Source organism: Numenius arquata, chromosome 7 (genome assembly GCF_964106895.1).
Source record: "Numenius arquata chromosome 7, bNumArq3.hap1.1, whole genome shotgun sequence".
In the NCBI taxonomy this organism is placed as follows: Eukaryota; Metazoa; Chordata; class Aves; order Charadriiformes; family Scolopacidae; genus Numenius; species Numenius arquata.
The window spans coordinates 5606275-5629390 of NC_133582.1; the positions used below are offsets into that span (position 1 = coordinate 5606275).

Genomic DNA, 23116 nt, shown 5'->3' on the forward strand with positions numbered 1-23116 from the left:
AGGCTAAAACTCTTGAATGTAATCAATCACTGGGTCATTTGTGGGTTGACAAGAGTATAAACGTTTTTTATAAGGCAATAGTAATGACATTAAAGGAACATTTATTCTGCTGCTTAAAAGGCCCTCTACTAAACACACAAAATGGTTGCCATCTACTGATTGTCTGTTAGAGTTCTCTAGTTTTCCTTTGTTCCTACACAAAAAAAAATCAGGTTGTATCTTCATTGACGTGGAAAGAGGAAGAAAGAACTCCTGTTTAACTGAATATTCTGACACGTCAGTGAGCCATGGATGATCATTTGTATTAGCGTGCAAGGATTCTGAACAAATAACTAACAATTTGGGTGAAGTGATAATTCAGCCATAAATCGGAAAATGCATGAAAGATAATGATGGGGTCTAACAGGCATGATTTCTGCAAAAGGCAGTATTTTCTGCCCTAAAATTCTGTGCGCTAAAGTGATAAAAAAGAAAACAGTTGACCTAATTTCAGTTGCAAGATGGGCTTTTAGTAATATCCTGCATAAGTAGCTAAAAGAAGGGGAAATCATGAGATAAAATGAAAGACGTGAATCAAAAAACTAACTAGGACAGGAGGAGGCAAAGAATAAAATGAGATGATCTTTTTTCTTTCGGTAAACCTCGTGTTCCATATACTGAAACTCCAAATACTAGAGAGGTAATTAATTTTGTGGATGCTGAAATTACTTAATTATTTTATCATGACTGAACAGGACTTTGACAGTCGAGAAAATATAAATTAGGTGAATGGGCAACGTGATTCAAGTGAAATTCAAGGCGAGTGAGTAAATTAAGAGGACTCTAATGAATGTTTCTACCAAGATGTGCCAGAAAGTGAGCACCGCAAATGCCCAGAAGGTTGCAGGAAGGGATGATGAAAATACTCAAAGACTGAAAAAAATCTTAATTAGAAAAGATCAAGATTTTACCCTAACACTTTAAGAATGTCATGAATCTGCTGTTTTTCCTGAAAGGAAACAAAAAACAGTAGAAAATTCTGTTGTTTTTAAAAGATGGGAGAATTTGTCATGAAATTGGGATGTGGATAACTGAAAAGCTAAAAGATTTTTCCTGCAGTGTGTAACTCGCTTGTGGAAGCTGTTGTCACAAGGAAGGGTTGGTGTCAAAAAAGGATTAAACAATATCCATTGTCTCTGTGTCTATCTAGTATTAATAACTAAATATTTTGGAGGTAATACTAAATCTCTTTGCTTCAAAGCTGAAGCGGTTTTGATCTTGAAGATCTAGGCGAGACCCAAGATGTAGATGGATGAGTAGGAACGTTACCCTGCGTTCCCATTTTTTGTAGGATTCTTACGCCTTCCACGGAAGAACCTGGAGTTGGGTTGTTAGCGCAGGCGGGAGAGTTTCAACTCCGGTAGCAGCACATCTACAAAATACAGCTGAATAAAATACAACCATTCCTGTATCTTTTGAGTTTTAAACTACTCACTGTCAAGTGTATACAAGATGAGCCTCTTTTGGGGGGAAACTTGGCTGAAAAACTTTTAAAGGAGTTTGACTGCATTGTATGGATGCGCATTATGAAGTGTTTAACACCAGTAGAAAGGACTTCAGATACTTCCACGCTTGTCACGTTTATCCTTTCAGAGCAAGGTCTTTGAAAGGCAATTATTAGCAGAGACGAAGGATGTGAGAGTAGTGGCTTTGTATTATTTGTCTTTCTGTAGAACTATAATCAAACGGTATCTAAATACTTTAATATTTATATGCTTCCTAAATCTGGTTTGTGTGCAGCTATTTTGCCAAGAAATTAGAATGAATTAAAACCTCCAAGTAGATAAAATAAACAAGTACAGTTCTCAAAGATGCTTTTTCTCGTCTCTGCCTCATGCCTTTCGTGCCTTCTTTGATTTGTATAAATTTTAGGGGTTAAGCATGAATGAGTAAATGCCATCTGTGATCTCTGTTAACCTGCTGTGAAACGTGTATGTAATACTTTGGCTTGTTTTTCTTTGAAGTGAATGAATTTTTAGTGTTTGAAGGCCCCGTCCTGCTGGATATGCGTATTAAGCACCTAATGAAAACAAAGCAATTAACGCAAGCTACTGCCCTGGCAAAACTGTGCTCTGACCATCCAGAAATCAGTGCAAAAGGCAATTTCAAGCAAACCTACCTGGTCTGTCTTTGTTCAGGATCGCCAAATGAAAAGCTAATGGAAGAAGTAAGTAAAAAATGAAGAACTTTTTTTAGACTTATTTCTTTAATGAGATTTTTCTTTTAAAAGATGATCTAAAATATTTTTTGTATTTTGTTTTTTCTTTTCCTTTAAGTTACTTTTAAACCGGCTAGTAATGACTTGATTAAAACACTTGTGGAAGTGTAATATTAGGTCACCAATAGGCATTTTCTGGCTCTGCCACAACTTCGTGTTTAATTTTACTTGAAGTATTTTAAAATTCTGCCTCAGATCTTGTTATTAAGGGGAAGATGATGGTTTTCTCACTCGTACTATTTTAACTATAGCTTTTTCTGTAGTACCTAGTACTTAGAATAGGGGCCTTTAGATGCTACTTTCAGTTCAGAGAATAAGTGTAACCTTTTTTGACCCAAATGTCCAGGGGGAAATTGAAGGTGAAATCAGATATTTGATCTGGTTTGAAATATAAAATCCATCTTATTTAAATGCAAATGTCAAAGAAGAGGTGACAGCTTTGCTCATCTGCATTCTTTCAGGTGACATCCTCCATTTCTCACCCCACACCAAAGTTATCTGAGCTTTTTTCCTTCTTAAAGAAAAACTAACTGCAGTTGTCAGTTGTCTTGACCGTCTGCATCTCTCTGATGTCTTTTTTCTCTATTTATGTTAATAATAAGTATTAAGCGTGTTGAAATTGATCTTAAAGGGATGAAAACTATGCAGTGGCTAGAGTTGGAGAAGTTTCTTTCTCTAGGTATAGATGAAAGATGATGGCTTCTCACTGGGCACGTTCTTCCGAGGGGCTAGTCTTGTTTCTTAGGGTGCCGTAACATACAGCTAAGTTCCAACTGGGTTAACACTGGGAACCTAATTCAGATGTTTCCAAACCTTGGATTGTTTGGGGTTTCTCAGCTTTGCAGCTTCAGCTGCAGCACCGTTTGTGGTATTACTAACCATTCTGGCAAGTTGGTATATTACCAAGAGAAGGCAGATACACTATTAACATGTCCAGATGGATTTCTGAACTGAGAAGGATAGACGTTTCATAGTCTGAGAACTGGAAGAAAATGTACTGTAAAGTAGTACATCCCAGTTTTTAGTGGCATGAAAATTTTGATACCCATTTGGAATAGGCAGAAAAGTAGCATCTGAGCTCATTTTCGGCTTGGATTAGTCTAATAGTTTGCTTCAATAATGTGAAGAATTCAAATCTGCAGTACGTGAAATGCTACTTACAGATTTAATGGCTGGACCCGTACAGACCTTTGCTGGAAGCTGGGTCCCTTAGGAACTCTGAGAGGCTGGAAAAAACATTTTAGAAAAAAAATGTCCTTGATTCTAAGTTGTTTCCCATATTCTTCCCTAAGCTTTTAACTGATGGTCCCTGTCTGAGATGGGGCACTGAGCAAAGCAGACCTTCAGTCTAAATTGGTGTTACAGTTACATTAATCCATCCTCTCTGAGGTCTTGAGAAATGGAGGGGTTTTTTAGAAGGTGACTGAGGTTATTAAACCTCAAATGTTGTTCAATGAGGGGTTAGTAGTATATTTACAAAGTGTCGGTTTAGAGGAAAAAATGAGTTGCTGTACTCTTCAAACCTGTAGTTTGATTGCCGGACCAATAGCTGGGTTGGTCCACCTTATCGCTGGGCGTTTGGGTGGGCGCTTCTGTTTCTTGCTTTGGGTGGCCTTGTCCTTTCTCAAGAGAGACTTTCAAGAGTGCCGTTGCAATGGTCAAGTTATTCTTCAACTGCCAGCATCAAGGAATAAACACCAGCATATCCTGCCAGATACGCTAATTAATGTAATCAAATCGGTCTGCTGGGAATTAAATTAGGCAGTAGTTGTTTTAACAAGTGCACTGATTCAGTAATACTACCGGGTGACTCTGGTTTCTCCTTTGTTTTGCTACAAAACTAAGTGCTTCCATCGTTCTTTGAACAAATAAGATGCATTCCAGAGACTGTAGTGGTGTTGTAGAAGAGCACCCAGTTGACCTGCTTCTTACTGTACAGCTTCCCTTTTCTTTTTATCTTTGATTCTTTAAAAAATACTGGAACATTCACGTTAAACTCTGGGTTCGTTAATCTCCCCGTTACTGTATATAAGCCATAGTAACGTCAGGGACTAGTAAACTGGGTTAGAATTTCAGGTAATAATCTTTTTGTGTTAGGCTGCAATTTAACATTATAAATCTGCTTATTACAATTATCATATGTACATAATATATAGGAATAATTACTGTTGTACGTTAGAATTTTTTTGTGACTGGGGCAGTAGATAGAAATGTTATGTCTGAGAAACAAGTTTATATTCACTTTAATAACACAATTTTTCTGGCGGCGTAATCAGTTTTGACACTATCTAGAAATGCACTGATTTGCTTTCAAGCTTATCTCTGTCTGATAGAGTTAAATATTCACTAAGTTCTAAATTACTGTCTTTTTGCAAAGGATGTATGACTGTATGTCTGAAATTGAAACCACTTTCTTAGCCTTGGTCTTGTTTTCTTTCTTCCCTTCTAGATTGCAGAAGTAGATTGCAAAGATGCTCTAGAAATGATTTGTAACCTAGAATCGGATGGAGATGAAAAAAGTGCTCTAATTTTATGTGCAGCATTTTTATCTCGCCAGCTGCAGCAAGGAGAGATGTACTGTGCCTGGTGAGTTCGAATATTGTTTTCTCTCTAGTGGAACAAAAATCAGTTTGGGGAAGATGGAGCTGGTACATGAGCCATAAGTTAACTTTCTTTAGCTGATAAAAATCTATGAGCTAAACGGGAAGGAAACTAAGGCTCTTGGAAAACTAAAAAAGAAAAGGGGGAAAAAAACGAGTATTTGACAAGATTATCTCCCATTATGGGAATTTGAAGGCTGGATGTATGTATTAACCGGTAGCTGGTTAATAATTTTTCTTGACCATAATCTTAATGCTGTAGAAATAAGGAAATTAATATCTGCAGGCAGCTAGTCAGCATAATGGCAACACTTAATGCATAAATATTGTTCCTATCTGTCCTTTTTTTCATAACACAGTGTTTCTTTCTCTAACAGACTTCTAGAAAAGAAGGAGCTCTTTACTACTATAACCAAAATAATAAGCTCGATGAAGATACTTATTCTTTAGAGTTTGCTTTCATTAATGTGGGAACAAATAACTGATCCTTCTTAGCAGATATTTGAGCTGTTTGGGTCTGAATTTCCAACTGCTCACAGTTTGGTTGTACTTCCAAACCTGTACAATTCCCGAAGAATTTGCTTTGTTTGTGCACTTCCTTTTTGTGTGCGGCAGCAGGAGAACATCTGCTAATGCAGGATTTTGCTTTAACAGATTCCGCTAAAGTTTTGGGGGTTACACCATTCCACGAGGTACTAAATATAAATACTCTTGGCTATTTGGAGGAATGAACTAGTGAGTTAATGTAGCTACAGTGATACTGTTTGGCTTAGGGGGCTAATTTCTCATTAAATCACAGTTAGATTCAGCTGTTAAAGGAGAAGAGCTCAAGGAAAATGTATCTACCCCAGAGAAAAGCCATGCTCCTATAGCTGTTAGTAATTACTAAGAAGTCAGAAGATTAAAATGCTGGTCTGTGAAGTGTAAACTACTTTGCAAAACTTGATTTTCAAGGCCACATCATGAGTATGTAAATTATGTAGCATAAATTGTGGTAATACTGGGTTCATTCTGATCTATCCTTCTGGAATTGAGTCATTGCGATAATTTTGAAAATTACATACTAATAGTGTGGGTGTATTAATAAAACCTTCTCTCGGTAAGATAAGGTGTGAATAAATTCAGATTTTTTTTATTTTTTTTTTTTCCTTTCCCAAAGACAAAATAGAAACTGTTCTCAACCTTGCGTTTCTTGTGATCAGATCAGTGGTTGCATTGCTGGCCCTGAAATATTGTTCTCTTGTTCTAGGGAACTGACTCTTTTCTGGAGTAAACTGCAGCAAAGGGTAGAGCCTTCTATCCAAGTGTATCTAGAGAGATGTCGTCAACTTTCTGTGTTAACTAAGACTGTTTATCACATTTTCTTCCTGATTAAAGTAATAAATTCAGAGGTAAGGATACTCCTGAAAGAATATTTTTGGCACTTTTAATGAAACTGTAATCAGGAAAACTTACGAAAGCTGCTTAGACATCCCGTCTCTTTATCTAGCATCAACTTTGGGGCAATCCTCCTTGGTTTTAGCAAAGGCTGTAGAGACTTCCTTCTGCAGGAAGGACGTTACTATATCAACTATAAGTTGATTCATTTTGAATCATTAAAACTTCTTTGTTTCGAAAAAATAATATTGGGGGATAAAAAGAAGAGCTGAATGCCACAACTGAGATGAAGGAAAAACTAAAGGTGAGGTTATAGCATCTGCTGTTGTCCCTGTCCTCTAAATGAGATATTTTCTGTTAGGTTCTGACGTTCCTCTTCATTATTTTCCATATTTCAAATAATACAGAAAATGGAGAGGAAATGAAAGCTATATATTAATATATAAGAAAACTACAGAAAGGGTTTTTTTAAAAAAAAAAAAAACCAAACAACACCCTTTTGAATTGTCATTTAAGAATGCAGTTTATTTTGATAAATCAAATACTGGCCTTTTGTGGATTTAGATCCAGTGTTGTATGAAAAATTCTATTCTTCTGTCTCAGCTAACCTTGTCATCTAATTTTCCTAGTTTCCTCTCATTAGTAGTTGCACTATTTAATGTTTAGAGCTGAATAAATTGAGCTCTTCTGAAAGCTTTTAGTTGGGAGATTTCTGTAATTCGGTATATTAATTCTGAGAATAAAAACTCATTTTTTCCTTTTGCAGTGTTCTGGTATGGCTGGTGTGGGCTTCTAATCTTAAAGATTATTTTTTCCGAAGATCTGGACTAAATTGGAGTTAGAAAGGGGGAGGAAAATAACTGTGACAGAGGCTCGTGATATTAAGAGCTCTGTCTGCTCCGTGCCATACTGGTTTTTCTCTAGTGAGCTGTGGGTCATTTCACTGAAGGCAGAAATTGGAGACCGTGTGGGTAGTAGACTTGTGCATTCATAAATTCGCTGGACTTTATTCTCAGCCTCTCTGTGCATCCTTGGCAGCGTAAAGGGACTGTAAAGTGGACATAAATGTAATTTACGTTGCCTGAGGGTATAAATGAGAAAAGACCACATGGCCTTTGGAACACTTAAATGATGGAACATTTAACTATACTCATTACTTTCAGTTGGAATGAAGCCATGTGTTCAGTTGAGGTCAGTTGACTTTGAAGTGGCATAATCTTTAAAAATAAAAATAAACCTTTATATCTTAAAGTGATTTCCAAATTATAGATCTTTTTGAAGATCACAGGCTTCTCTTACTGTAGCGCTTTTTACCTTTTGAATTCTACCTGGTGTTAATTTAGTGCTCCACAGAAGCTCATCTCAAGTCACTGTGGCAACTGTCAGGCTTTATTTCACGGAAAAAGCTGAATATTGCTCTAGTGTAAATTAAACACCTCTAACATACAGTTAGAGTATATATACAGTCCTAAAGTCCTGTATATATACAGTCCTAAAGTCCTCAAACTAGACAGGACATACAAATTTATTTGTGTTTCAGTTGTATCCTGAAACTTTCACGTTTTTTTAGTACCATGAAGACAAATTATGCAACTTAAGGAATAGCATCTAAAGAAAATCCACTATGTTTCTTAAAGTAAGAAGTATAATTATAAACTCCAGGTGCATTTTTTCTGATACTTAGGGTTGAATAATAGTATCTTTTATTTATAAATATAGAAAGGGTTGTGAGAAGCTTACTAAAATTAGTCTCGCTTTACAGATCGATGGTGCTGGACTTGCCACCTGCATTGAACTGTGTGTGAAAGCATTGCGCTTGGAATCCAGTGAAAATACAGATGTCAAGATATCTATTTGCAAGACTATCTCCTGCCTGCTTCCAGATGATTTGGAGGTGAAACGCGCTTGTCAGCTGAGTGAATTTCTTCTCGAACCCACTGTGGATGCATATTACGCTGTTGAAATGCTGTATAATCAGCCTGACCAGAAGTATGATGAAGAGAATCTTCCGATACCAAATTCTTTGCGCTGTGAGCTCTTACTTGTACTGAAAACTCAGTGGCCTTTTGATCCAGAATTCTGGGACTGGAAAACTCTCAAGCGTCAGTGTCTGGCACTTATGGGAGAGGAGGCGTCCATCGTGTCATCAATAGACGAACTAAACGATAGTGAAGTTTATGAGAAGGTCGAGGGGGGCCAAGAAGAGACTAAAGAAACTTCCGTGAACGGGCTTGCTGGCACCTTTGATGAAGCTACAAGCCTCCTTAAGGGTATCAGAGATGAAAAGCAGAAAAAGAGAGAAATTAAAAAACTGAGAGAGAGGGGGTTCATATCAGCAAGGTTTAGGAACTGGCAAGCTTATATGCAGTATTGTGTGTTATGTGACAAAGAATTCCTAGGTCATAGAATAGTTAGGCATGCACAAAAACATTATAAAGACGGAATTTACAGTTGCCCTATTTGTGCCCAAAATTTTAATTCTAAAGAAAACTTTGTTCCCCATGTAACTTTGCATGTTAAAAACTCCAGCAAAGAGAGATTGGCTGCTATGAAACCACTGAGGAGACTGGGAAGACCTCCTAAAATAGCGACTGCCAACGAGAATCAGAAAACTGATTCTGTATCCAAACAGGAGCAGCGACCCATTAAGAAGAACAGTCTCTATTCAACAGACTTCATTGTGTTTAATGATAACGATGGCTCGGACGATGAAAATGATGACAAAGATAAACCTTACATACCAGAGATAGTGCCAGTTCAGAAGCCGCTCCCCGTTAATGAATTCACCTGCCCCGTAACATTTTGTAAAAAAGGCTTTAAATATTTTAAAAATTTAATAGCACACGCAAAGGGGCATAAAGATAATGAAGAAGCTAAACGTTTTCTCGAAATGCAAAGCAAAAAAGTGATTTGCCAGTACTGTAGGCGACACTTTGTAAGTGTTACTCACCTGAACGATCATTTACAAATGCACTGTGGCAGCAAGCCTTATATCTGCATCCAGATGAAATGTAAGGCTGGTTTTAATAGTTATGCTGAGCTGCTGACACATAGGAAAGAGCATCAGGTCTTCAGAGCAAAGTGTATGTTTCCGAAGTGTGGCAGGGTGTTCTCTGAAGCCTATTTGCTCTATGATCACGAAGCACAACACTATAATACCTACACCTGCAAAGTCACAGGCTGCGGAAAGGTGTACCGCTCTCAGAACGAACTGGAAAAGCACGTTGAGGATCACAACAAGCAGCCTGAAGAAGTGCAACAGTCCGAAAGCCAGACTGATCAGCCTGATCTTAGTCAGGCTTCTCAAGCTACTGAAAATACCGATGGAGTCGCTGTTAAAGAGGAATTGACGTCTCCTCCGGCTGACAACCAAAGTAGTTTTACGGAAGGAGAAAGCGTCGTCTGGAATCAAATCAAAGCAGAACCAGTAAGGAATGAAAGTGTAAACGCGTCAGCAAATATACTACAGCCAAGCGACTCCTTGCCTGATGCTGGTTCGGAGCTGTCTCCTACGGGTTCAGTGAAGACAGAAGTGGCAGTTCCAGCAAGCAGCGTTAAGATGCCCGCTGTTAACCAAAAGATCCGAGAAAACTTTGTAAAAAGAGGTAAATTGGCTGCTGCTACTTCCAGCAAAGTAGATACCGCTAAACCTGGAGCCCAGCAGTTGTGCTCGTCGATTGACTCTTGTCTTCCAGTTTTCCAAGAAAGAAAGGAAGAAGACTGTCCCGGTCAGACTCAGAATGTTCAAAGTATTTCCGTGACCTCAGATACACTAAAACCAGAAGCCCTCGAATCAAAAAGCTTAGAAAGACAAGTGAGCATTGTCAATCCCTTCAGCGTGCAGAATCAGGCAGGCTATCAAAACAGCGTACCCGTTTCCAAACTTGAAATTGAAGACAGTATTAAGGCTGCAGCTAATCTATATAACCTGCCTTTAAAAACCTTAGAAAGTATTACGTTTATTCCTTCGCAGCCTAACATCAATAGCTCTTTAGTTTCGGCTGTGTCACCAGCAGCCCCAGTTCAGAAATTTAATTGCCAGGTTGAAGGGTGCACTCGAACGTACAACTCGTCGCAGAGCATTGGCAAACATATGAAGGCGGCACACCCTGACCAATACGCTGCTTTTAAAATGCAGCATAAAAATAAGAAGCCACGAAAATCCAACAATCTGCAAAACGTGCCGAACGATGGGAAGATTGTATATCTTATGCCCTCGCAAGTGGGCAATCCCGGTGGTGCTGCTTTTACTACACAGAACAAACCGAATTTGAACCCCACCTGTTCCAGCCAAGTGCAACACGTCTCCGGTACGCTTTTCCCAACCCGCCTAGAAAATTTGGCCAATCCCGCGTTGCCTATAGTGGAAAGTGTCATAAACCCAAGTTTGTCTACTCGTATTAAAAGTGAGCCTGAGAGTGTTTTGTGTTCACAAATGGAAAATCTGTCTGGTGCAACCTTACCTTCCCAGTTGGACGATCTGGCAAAGACAGTTATGCCTCTCAATATCGACGGTGGTTCAGATCCTTTTCTTCCTTTGCCTGCAGAAAACGGTCCAATGTCTCTCTTTCCTTCGTCAGCGGAGAATCCTCCAAATTCAGTCTTCTCACAACTGGAAAATAACACAAATAGCTTTTCGTCGCAACTGGAAGGACACACTAGTTCTGCTTTCCCAAAAGAGGAAACTGTTGATCAAATATTTCCCTCGCGATTGAGTAGTGAAAATAACTTCAATGAAACTAGTTCTCAACATCCAGCTTCGGAAAAGGTGAAAAAAGATCGTGGCAGGGGCCCGAACGGGAAAGAAAGGAAACCAAAACATAACAAGCGAGCAAAGTGGCCAGCAATAATTAGGGACGGCAAATTTATCTGTAGTAGGTGTTTCAGAGTTTTCACTAATCCTAGATCACTTGGCGGCCACTTATCTAAGAGGTCTTACTGTAAGCCTCTTGAAGGATCAGAAATTTCTCCAGAAGCTCTGCAGGCTAATGGGCAGTCTTTGCTTGCCAGTATGATTCTTTCCTCAAATTCATTAAACTTGCAGCCACCCCAGGAGCCTGCCTTCAATCCGGAGACGTGTTTTAAAGATCCCTCTTTCCTCCAGTTACTTGCAGCTGAAAATCGTTCCACGGCCTTGCTGCAGACTGTGTTTCCACGGGTCAATGTGACTAACTTTAATACCGGCGGGAACGAGGAAGGAAATCAAATTATAAAGCAAGCCTTGGAAACCGCGGGCATCCCGAGTACCTTTGATAACGCAGAAGTACTTCCACGCGTAGTTACCACAAGCGGCGTCACTGGTACGACTCAGATCAACGCGGCTGTTGTCCCCAACGCGGCTGTTGTCCCCAGCGTGGCCGCGTCCCCTCTGCTGCAGCCCGTCTGCAACCCCAGCACCCTGCTAACAGACCAAAACAGGATCCTCAATGCCAAAATCCCTCCCGTAAACGAATGCAAGAGTTTGCCTGTTTTTGCAACAGAGGACTTGATGCTAAAGACTATTGAGAACGGCTTATGTCCCAGCTCCTTTTCGAACGCTGTTGCAGCAGCGCAAAACTTTGTAGGGAACAGTTCACGAGTGTCAGTTATAAGTAGTCCCAAGAATTCGGGATCAAGCAACTTGAATAAAAAGGGAACCAGCGCTTCAAAGAGGAAGAGAAAAGCAACTACGCCCTTGCTCACGCCCAATACGTCGCAGAAAGTAGAATTAAATAATACAACAGTGGGACTTCTAACCAAAAGCACTGAAGGAAAAGTGCAAATACAGGGAGAAGGTTTTCAGTCCAACTTGCTGGCAAATTGTGGCTCTCAAGCAGTGGTGGAAAACCTCACGCAGAAACTCAATAACGTCGACAATCAGTTATTCATGGCCAGTATCAAAGAGAACTTCAAAACAAATCTTGAGGCTCATACGTTACCCCCTTTAACGGTAAAAACTGAAAACGGGGATTCCCAAATGATGGGTGTAAATTCTTGCGTGCAGGCAAATTTGCAGGAACAGATGTCAGAAGACAATGTTATGCAGAACTTTGAAAAAACCCTGGAAATAATTAAAACTGCTATGAATTCCCAGGTACTTGAGGTGAAAACTGAAATTCAAGATACCGTTGCTGCTTCAGGACAGAATTCGCAAGTAAATAATGTGCAGGCTTCTTCGGGAAATTCTGCACATAACGTAAAAGTACCCGCTCCTGCACAGTTTGCCGTGCACGCGGGGAACGTCGCCACCGCAAAGGGTAGCTCCGCTCAGTCTGAGACATCTCCAAAGGACGATACTCAAATGTTGGAAATTTTGGAGCGCTTGCAAAAACTGAAACTAGAAGACGATTCACCCGTTCAGGTCTCTGAGCCCGTTTCCCAGTGTCCTCCAGCAGATACGCCAGCACCAGCACTTCCTGTGGTAGCAGCTGAAAGTAAACCCCTCATCCAGATATCTCCAGAGGCGAGTAACATTCAGTTCAGTGACAAAGTCAATAAACCTTTTGTGTGTCAGGATCCAGGCTGCAGTTACAGCGCTATGACAAAAGACGCGTTATTTAAACATTATGGCAAGGTTCATCAATACAGCGCCGAAATGATCCTAGAAATTAAGAAGCACCAACTGAAATACGCTCCCTTCAAATGCGTTGTAGCTACTTGTCCAAAAACATTCACAAGGAACTCTAATCTCCGGGCACACTGTCAGCTTGTACATCATTTTACGACAGAGGAGATGGTAAAATTAAAAATTAAAAGGCCTTATGGCAGAAGATCTCAAAATGAAACTGTAAACGCAGCCCCACAACCTGTTGAAGTAAAAACTTTGCAGACACTAATAATAGAAAACAAAACTGAAGCTCCATCGGTCAAAGAAGCTCAGATAAAGGAAGTTGTAGAGCCCGTAGAAGTCTTGGAAAAACTTCTGCCAGAAAATAATATTCCTGAAAGACTGGAAGAACCTCCCCAAGTGGTTTCTGTTCCGCTGGAGCAGGATAATGCAGAGACTGTCGGCAGTGCAGAGACAGAGCCCAAAGCACGCAAGGTCAGGAGGTACGGGAAGGAAAAAGAGGAGAGAAAACGTAGGAAGCCCGTGACAAAGTCTCTGGAGTTTCCCACTCGGTACAGCCCTTACAGACCGTACCGGTGCGTCCATCAGGGCTGCTTTGCGGCTTTTACGATACAACAAAACCTAATCCTTCATTACCAAGCTGTGCACAAATCCGACCTCCCTGCCTTCTCTGCCGAAGTGGAGGAGGAGAATGAGGCAGGCAAAGAGGAACGCGATGAGGGGGAAACCAAACCCGCCGTCAGGGAGTTCAGGTGCGAGGTGAGCGACTGTTCTCGCATCTTCCAGGAGGTCACCAGCTTGATACAACATTACGTGAAGCTTCACGACATGACCCCAGAGCAAATTGGAAGCATGAAATCGGCTCCGGAGGCGGGAAGGTTTTCTTGCGATCAGTCTCAGTGTAAGACTTCGTTTACGGCGTATCTTAATTACGTTGTACATCTGGAGGCAGATCACGGTATTAAGATAAAGCCAAACAAAGTAGAAGACGACGGCGTGTTCAAGTGTGACTGTGAAGGCTGCGACCGTATTTATGCGACTAGGTCTAACCTCTTGAGGCATATTTTTAACAAACATAATGACAAGCATAAAGATCATCTAATAAGACCCAGGAGACTGACGCCAGGTCAGGAAAACATCTCAAGCAAAGCAAATCAGGAGAAACCACTGAAGTCCAAACAGAGAGGACTGAAAAACAGATCGGGAAAAGAAGGTAACAGGCTGTCGGTGAAAACAAAACGGAAGAAAAACGTCAACTTGGAAAACAAAAACGCAAAAGGAATACAAGTTCAGGAAAATAAGGCTTATTCGCTGAAACGTGGCAAGCACGTGTATGCGATAAAGGCTAGAAACGATGCCTTATCGGAATGCACGAGCAGGTTCATAACTCAGTATCCGTGTATGATAAAGGGATGTTCGTCGGTAGTTACAAGTGAAAGTAACATAATAAGGCATTATAAATGTCATAAGCTGTCCAAAGCCTTTACTTCCCAACACAGAAATCTTCTTATTGTATCTAAAACGCACTCTGTGCCACAAGTAAAAGAAGCTCCTTGTGAGCAAGAGGAGACTGATAAAAAAAGTGACGTGAAAGAGCCTGAACCGAGTTTGACAGTGAGCAATAACGATTCGAGCACATCTACCTTACCCCAAAAGGAAACTGAAAAAGGTGAGAAGGATGAAGTGGATGAACTGACAGAACTATTCATTACTAAACTGATTAACGAGGATTGTTCGAGTGCTGAAAATCCAGCAAAAATCTCTTCCAGCGTAAATAGTGACTTGCAGGAGACCAGCTCCTGCCCTTCAGAAAAGCAAAAATCAAACAACTTAAAAAGAGCAAACAAAGAAAAAAATGTATCTCAGAATAAGAGGAGGAGAGCCGAAAAAGCGGAGGAGGCGGTGCCCCTTGAGGCGAGCGGCACACAAAGGGAGGAAGAGACTGCTGTCGCCATTCAAACGGCCGAAGAGCAACCCGCGGCTTTCGACTGGAGCTCGTTTAAACCCATGGGTTTTGAAGTCTCATTCCTCAAGTTCCTGGAAGAGTCCGCCGTGAAGCAAAAGAAAAACACGGAAAGAGACTACCACAGCAGCGGAACCAAAAAAGGGTCCCATTCGAACTCGCGGAAATCCAATGAGAAGAGCTCCGTAGCGAGTCACAGCGTCACTTGGTCAGGTTCTGAAACGGAAACCCTCGTACCCTTTGCCAACCCCTCACGGCTTCCCTGCGGCGATAACGTAAAGATCGTTCTAGACAAGACTCTCAAAGACTGCGCTGAGCGCGTGTTGAAGCAACTGCAGGAAATGAAACCTGTCGTCAGTTTGAGAAAGCTGGAAGGGCGTTGGGAGGATAATCCCGAGGTTACGGCCGCAAAAGTCACTGTCGTGGGGCCCGAGGAAGGGGAGTCGAAATACTGAAAACCTAATGTGTTTTAACTATGAGCTGTAATAAAATTTGTTTTGAATTGGAAGCCATCGAGCATGCTAGTAACCGTGGAGCTCTTTTATTTTGAAGTGATTTAATCTAGCAAAAAACATGACCTGAGTCATGTAAATCTCTTATTTGTTTTTATCCCTATGGGACTTGAAGAACAGAGTCATTGCTTCGGTTTTGTAAATACTTGATCAAAACCTCAACTTTCTATCCCATCCTCCTTTCCATGAACTAAATCTTTGTGAGTCGTCTGTGATTGGTATCTTTCACCAGGTCACTGCTCATGTATAACAGTCCTCTTTATTTGTAGATACATCTTTTTTTTTTTTTTCTTTTTTTTTTTTTGTATATATTTATTATTGTAAATCATTTGCTGCCACCAGCAGTCTGTAAGTCTAAACTATTAAATGACACATTTATATTCGGAATTTTAATTTGTAACTAAGTGAGCGAGTTTTTAAAACTGTCCTCTAGTCATTTTAAATTAAGAACTTTTGAACTAAAAGTAGCTCCGTCTGCCATATCCAGTTTATTTTGCATAAAGCATTTCTTTCCAGGAGAGGGGCTGGATGAGATCACATTTCATAGGTTATAAACGTACTGACACGCTCTCATTTTTGTAAATTTTAACATCCAGTATCTATGGATGATATTCATATGTAGGTAACTCATAAATATAATAGTTTTCTTATAGCTACATTTTTCATTGCTTTTAATTGGATACAAAGCATTTATGATTCCATAATAAAAATGGAAATGTGAATAAAAATAGTTTGCTACGTTGGAGATTTAAAACAATATTTGGTATTAAAGAATCCGTTGTGAATGTGATAGAAAATTAGTAGTGTGGAGCAGTGTATATATTTGAGGTGGTGATTTGTGAAGTAGCCCAGTATTGCCTTAAATAAAATCACATTTCATTTCTTGTTTTATACATGTGATCTTATAAAGGTTATTTTTGTTTCTGTAACTTAGATTGGTGTATAGTTTAATTTTTGTTAAAAAAACAAAACAAAAAAACTTCAGAAACCGTTTTTGTAAATAGTGGGTTTATAAAACAGATTGTTTATTTTGATAATACCAGTTTGGTATCTATCTATAAAAATACGTGAGTCCTTATGCCATACCATTAAAAAAAAAAACAAACAAAAAAAAAACAAACAAAAAAAAAAAACAAACTGAATAAACGAGGCACTTTCTGAAAGGGAAGTGAGATTGTGATCTTGCGGATAATCCCGGTGGTTGTGCTCTGTTGATGGCCCGGGCTCCCTCCGCGCTCTCCGGCCTCTTGCTGACTGTACCTGGCCGCGCTCTCGCCCACCTCTCTCTTGTCCACACTGGAACGAGCCTCAGAAGCGGGGCCCGCTCGTAGCGCCCGGGATCGGAGCGATTTCTCTCCCTGCTGCTATCCGAAACGACAGGTTATCCGGTTGGTTGAGTAACCAAAAGCGTGAACGCGTTGGTGGGAGCTGTCAGTACCCAGGAACCTTCGGTGTTTGTTGGTGTTCATGCCTGAATTGTTCTTAACTCGGATGGGACGAGCCAGCTGGGTTGTGCGGTACCAAAAATTTTTCTTGGATTATTCTCATTACTGGATGTGACCTACCTTCAGTAATATAAAATAGTCTTTATCTTGGGAGAGATTGGCTTGATTTTTTTTATATATATATATATATATTTTTTTTTTTTTTTACTATAAACTTGTCTTGCCATGTAAAGCTTTGCATTAAATGCTACACTTGATCGCTCTTAAGCTATTCACCTGGAATCTTTTGACAGTTTACTTGAATATCAATTGCAGAGGGCACAACAGTTCCTACAACCAAACGAAGCGACTTCTTGTGAGAGTGAGGATTGCGTGTGAAAAAGCGGGAAGGCGACGACAGCGTTTTCAACTCGGGCGTAGCCCTTGGTTTGCGATCTGGTGCTAACTCGCGTACCTTCTCCGAGAGCCCGTGCTTCCATTTGAACGGAGCCCCGTTGGCTCCTCTCGCTTTCCATCCCTCCCGAGCGACTCCACTGTGAGAATTCTGCCGAGTCAGTAAATCAAAGGCGCGGTCTGAGAACGATAAAAACCAAATCAAATCCTTGCGGTTTAACTCCGTGAGAGATCGTTGTAATCGTGTTAAGCGCGTGATGCCACCTTGTACCTACCAGAGGCCGCAGGGTCTCCTTGGATGGAGTTGCTGTTGGATGCGGCCGCGGTGATTGTAGAGGGGGATCTTCCGCAGGGGAGAAGAGGGCAGAGAACCTTCTCGGGACAGGATCCACAAACGTGGACGTTTTCAGACGTACCGAACCAGTGCGGTCGCTGTGGACAGACCTCACAACTGTTCCTTTTTAGAAGAATTCTGTGTTGTGTAAGTTAAATAGTTTCAACGTTGACGTTCCCGGTGGTAGATACCGCGTCATTTGCAGTTTTTAAACTGAGAATAGCTTACGACTATTTAGCTACACAGTGCTATACTAGAGTGCTATTTTTAACTAAATAAATAAATACATAAATAAAAGATAAAAAATCCAACGTTATAAATATTCAGGAAATAATTTCTGGTTTGGATCTGAATGTAGGGTCTGAATTTCTGAGAATGACATTTTTAATATTGCCTCGTTCTTAGCCCAGTTAATGCAATTAAAGTGGGTGCTGTACCAATACAGTCAGTGCCTTCCACGGCACACCCCCTCTTAGGTGGGTACTGACAGCCTGTCCAACAGGTAATCTAGTATGGTTTTTTTAATTTTTTTCCTTTTTAGAAAAGTATTTTAAACCTGAAGGGGGGGACGGAAGGCAGGGTCTGATTTAAGATGACATGGACTGCAAAGGGCGCTGTGGTTTGGGAAAGCCACCTACAAAAGTTCCTGAGGAAATAAATTTGGCGTTTGCATTTAGATGTTTTACCGCGAGTGGTGTATAAAGCCTCCTGCTGTAGCTGTGGCAGCGTGTCTTTGCTCCGGAACCTGGAGTTGTGTCCCAGGAATGATGGAGCTCCAGGGCGGCTGAGCCCAGCTCGCTCCCTCTCTGTCTTCTCCTTTCTCTCTTTCTCCTTCCTCCTCCGTGTCTCTGTCTTCCAAAAGCGTCACCCGTGAACCGTGGTCCATTTAAGCAAAGATCCTTTCCTTTAAACCCCTTGTCACCATCGGGAGCATCCTGACTAAACCAGCAGTTGTTGCTGATGGGGAAGCAACGAGATCAAGGAGCCTGGATGCAGAGCACAGTGTGTTTTGAGATGGAAGGACATCTTTAAAGCGGCAGTCGGCCTCTCTTGTGGTTAACCCCGGTTACAAAGAAATCTTATATTGTCTGGGCCCTAATTCGGTGTAAATAAGAGCAGTGGGTTTCTCCTCACGTGTTTTGGGATGGTCATTCTCAGCTGGATGGGGGACTGTTGGTCCCGCTGGGATGTCCTGTCTGTGGCCGCTGGATAGCGAGGGAGCGAGGCTTGTAAAAGTAACATCGAAAACGGTCATCGGTTGAGGTGAGGAAAAGCTACGTCCTTGCAGTTGGGTTCTGTGCCAAGGAATTTGTCGCCTGGGGCTCCCACCTGCGCGGGCAGGGACAGGATACCCCGAGGTTTGGGACCCCCGGGCTAGAGGAGCTTCTGCCGGTGTCCTGCTCCCCCCGGGCTGGAGCCTCGGTACGGGGAAGATGAAGAGGTGGGAAGTAGGACCAGGGGCACCGGAGGTGGGGGTAGAGGGAAGAAACTATCAGCAAATTGGGAAATATTTTGTTCTGTGGCTTTTTTGGGGTTGGTTTGTTTTTTTCCCAACCTCATCTGTCACAAGGCAAGATTAATTGGGTTTTAAAGAAAACGAGGATCTGTGTGAGACCTGGGATCTTTTAATATTTGCAGAGAGGTTTTGAAATAGGAGTGAGGTAAATATTTTTGTATGAACGTGCACAGAGCGATCGTGTTATTTCTCCGTGACAGCACGGGCTCGGATCAGGTTCCTGCCGATCGCCGGGTGCTTGAGGAGACTCTACTTTTACGCTGTAAAAAGAAAAAAGCGTAACACTTAAATCGAAATGTTCTGAGTTTTGTCTCTTCGAGTGACTTGGAAGTTGAAGACACAAAAAAAAAGCCCTTAAACCTTTAGTTTAGGGACCGAGCCTACAAATTCATTTGAACCAAAAAATGTAAGAGCAAAACGACTTCAGGGATGGACGGACGAAACTTTAAACTGGAGAACAAAGGACTAGAAAGGTGGGAAGGGGCTGTGGGAAGAGGAGGCGTCAGCAAAAGACCGGATGGTGGCCGAGAGCGAGGGCTCGGAAAGAAGATGAGTTTGTTTCTGTTGTCTCAGGTTCGGTAAAATCCGACAGAGCTGCCTGGGGTGATGCTCGTTTCCTTCTCCTTAGTGGCTCTGTCACATACACTGATTTTACAGCGCATACGCGGGCAGTTTGCTGCCAGCGAGGCGGGGATTACGCGGAGTTGGTCCAGAATAAATTTTTTAGAATATTTCTCCTGTAAGGTACCGGCTTTGTCAAAACTGAAGTATCCTCCGAGACTTGAAACCTGTTGATTGTGGAATTTATTTATCTGTCATTTCACGGCTGTCGAAGATAGAATTAGAAATAAAACCTTGACTATACATTCCAAAGAGTTAAAAGTTCTTGTTTCACAGGAAAATTTTTGGTCTAAGCGGGAAGCTCTGACCAGCCACGGGGTTTTAGGGGATGTTCTAAAACCCTTCAAGCCCTGACTTAATATACTTTTTTATTAAAGAGCAGCTAATGCACAAATTTAATCAGAAACCTGTGTTGGCTAAACTGTGTTTGCTTCTCTTCGTTTTCTCTCAAATAAACATTGCTTTAAAAAAAAAAAAAAAAAAAAGAATAAATACTTTTTCATTAATGTGCCGTCTTAAAATCTGTCCTCAACAATTAAAGAATAGTCATTTTGGAAGCATTTTTTCTTTTGATAGTGTTTGCCTTTGTCTTAAAAAATGATGCATTAGGGTACGAAAGGGCCAAGATAATTTGGGGGTTTGTTCTCGGTCACATTTACAGGGGACCGACGGACGGTGGCTTTGCTTCGCGCATTCCTTGCCGGGTTTTGTCCAGAAGCTGAAAAAAGGGGTTTTTTTTTTTTACTTCTTTTCTGTCGTGAGCCGCATCCTGCACACCTAGAGATTTAACAGAAAATGTTCCGAGTTGTTTAAAGCCTCGATAGACGCACTGATTCAGCATCGCTCGAGATGTAAAACTGCAACTGGCCACAAGCTGGCAAGCGAGCGTTTGAGGGCCGGCTGTCGCTGTTAAGTTCAGCAGCAGCAAATGTATTTTCACCTTTTTTTAAAAGTAGGTTTATTTTAGCCAAAAAAATAAAAAAATAAAAAACAAAAAAAAATAAAAAAAACCCCAAACTTGAAAATCACAGTCAAAAGCACATCGTTTATTCATCAGTTCCTAAAGTTAATTCTTTAAGTGCTACCCCAGCGCTCGTAAAAGTAATGCTTTGTAACCAAAGCTGCGTTTTGTTTGAGTGAAAAACCACTTAATGGGCTTTTACTGCAGTTTCCTCCTCTTTCTCCTGGCACAAACAATAAAATTGGTTCAACGTTCAGGCAGCAATAATAGTTAACAGGTTTTTGCTACTGTTTCCTCCTCTTTATCCCGGCGCCAACGATAAAAGCAGTTCCACGTTCAGGCAGCTCCGCTGGGTGTATTCTGATGGGGCTCAGCACTGATGGATGTCCGAAGGTCTTTCATCCCAGCCTTGGGAAGAGAACGCCGCCCTGAAATAAGTCTATTAGGCCTTTTATTTCTATCGTCTCGGAAGTCCGGGTTCAAGGGAAGACAGGTCTCGGCCGATTTCCGTCCCTTTCTTGTTAGCCCCAGCAACACACACAACAAAGAGCAGAGGTGTGCGGTGGTGAAGAGAGATTCTGAAATTTGTTGGGCAGGAACAGGTGATTCTTTTTGTTTCTACTGGAGGCTTTTCTTATTTTGGGATTTCACAAGTTCTTCCGTGGCAGAGAAGTCTACCGAAGGAGCGAGTAGCAGGATTTTCAGCCATACTAAAGGGACCAAATTCCAGGCTACTGAATACTAGGAGCTCTGGCTACTGTTTTGCCATGTTGTGCAGTCTATGTTTCTCTACTCACATCCCAGGGAATTGGGAATGATCTTTTCCCTTAAAGGCCACAGCCACAGAGCAGAAGAAAAGGCTAATGACTCGGGAGCCGCTCGGGGCAGGCGACCGGGAGTTAATTAACTCTGTACTCTGGTATGTGCTGCCCGCACAAGTTTGAGCAAATACCTTTTCTTACAGGATGCGTTCTGATGATAAATACCCTAAAAACCGTAAAGGGCTCGAACACTTCCAGAAGGAGGTGCTCCGCAAATAGCTACGTAACCAGGTCTGTCTTTATCACCGGGGGCTATCACCAGAGATCGCCATGGGCGTCTACCTCTTATTTTTTTCTTTTTTTTTGAGATGTTTTACAGCCGTCCAGCGGAATGGGCTTGCGACCACCCAGCTCACGTCACGCCACCAGCAGGCACCGTATGCCAGCGCCTTCCCATCGCTATTTCCAGAGTTATCAGATCCACCCGCCTGACAACGGCTGTACATCCCCTTACAGCACCTTAATCAATCCCAGGTTCTTCCAACTCTGCATAGAAAAAGCCTCTTTTTGCTTGTACCAAAGCAATTCTGTGTAATATTCAAAACGCAACAATTGTTTCAGTATGATTTATCATAAGCATCTGTGTTTATATTAAAACTTCATGGAATTTCCAGACTCCTACACCTCTTGTTTCAACATGAAAAGATCAAGATGGTTCTATGTACGACATACGTAACGTGACTGAATTTACCCGCTCAACTAAGGGGGAACTAATAGAGAAAAACTATTTCCTGCATAAATATCAGTCCTGATTGGAAAAGCAATTTGTCAAATACAGCTTGTGTAACGGGAAGGTGGTCTCTTGCCTTCTTTCAAGCCAACGGGGAACTTTCTTCACGTTCGTCTTGTATATTCAGAGCCAAAGACGGGGACCTGTTGTGGAACCGTCCTATGGCTGTTGGGGTGTCGTGACCAACGATTTCTGATTTGTGGCAACCACTTTTTGAGCCTTGGCGTTTCTTGACGTACCTCTTCAGATAACATTTTATGGAGTATTTGAAAATGAGATAACTCAGTTCACTTAGATTTAATACAATGCACAGGCTTGAAGTCGCCACCAGAAGATAGAGGAAAATCATCTTCTCCGTAGGTTTGGAAACGTAGCAGTCTACGGTATTGGGACACGGTTTTATGTCACATTTCACAAGACGTGGTACTTTGAATCCATCGTACAATTTATAAAACAGAAAAAGAAAAACTATTTCAAATCCCGTTTTTAAAATCAGGCTGATGAGGTAAGTGCACAGCAACCCACCATCTATCTGTCCTGGACTTTTATAAAGTTTCTGGTTGTGGCGTTTCTCTCGGTTCTCTCGGTAAACAACGTGAAAAACAACCAAGAGTGAAGGGGTGGAGACCATGATTAATTGCAAAGCCCAAAGTCTGATGTGGGAGATGGGGAAAAAATGGTCAAAGCAGACATTTTCACAACCAGGCTGCTTGATATTGCATTCAAATTCATCGTGTTCATATTTCCAGATGTTTTCTGCGACCGCAATGTAAACCAGTAAGCGGAATATGAACACAACTGCTACCCAGATTCTTCCAATTCCTGTTGAATATTTATTCACTCCACTCAGCAGATCACGTAGGAATCCCCAGCTCATTTTTCTCCTCAAGGAAAGAAGGAAATGCTGTATCAAAGAAACACAAGATCAGACAGATGCTTCCTCTTGGGTGAAAAAAATGAGACGTTCATTCAAGGTGAAATATAACCAGTAGCTGAAGCAATTTAAATTTATTGAGCATTTAAAAAGGAAGACAACAGC

At 41.2% G+C, this 23116-nt stretch overlaps 2 protein-coding genes across 2 annotated transcripts in view; one reads left to right on the forward strand and one right to left on the reverse strand.

The window, feature by feature from the left end:
• Positions 1-15199, forward strand: part of ZNF292 (zinc finger protein 292) — a 51146-nt gene extending 35947 nt beyond the window's left edge. The window contains exons 5-8 of the mRNA XM_074151100.1: positions 2004-2206; positions 4707-4843; positions 6107-6248; positions 7997-15199. Of these exons, the coding sequence (XP_074007201.1) occupies positions 2004-2206; positions 4707-4843; positions 6107-6248; positions 7997-15199 (7685 nt within the window). The remainder of the gene's footprint in view (positions 1-2003; positions 2207-4706; positions 4844-6106; positions 6249-7996) is intronic.
• A 6960-nt stretch (positions 15200-22159) lies between these two features.
• On the reverse strand, positions 22160-22954 carry GJB7 (gap junction protein beta 7). The gene has a single exon (XM_074150805.1). The coding sequence runs from the start codon at positions 22952-22954 to the stop codon at positions 22160-22162; it is 795 nt and encodes a 264-aa protein (XP_074006906.1).
• Positions 22955-23116: the final 162 nt, after the last annotated feature.

Bases quoted from the DNA above. Each gene is read 5' to 3' on its own strand.
- GJB7 (XM_074150805.1), bottom strand. From the start codon at position 22,954: ATGAGCTGGGGATTCCTACGTGATCTGCTGAGTGGAGTGAATAAATAT.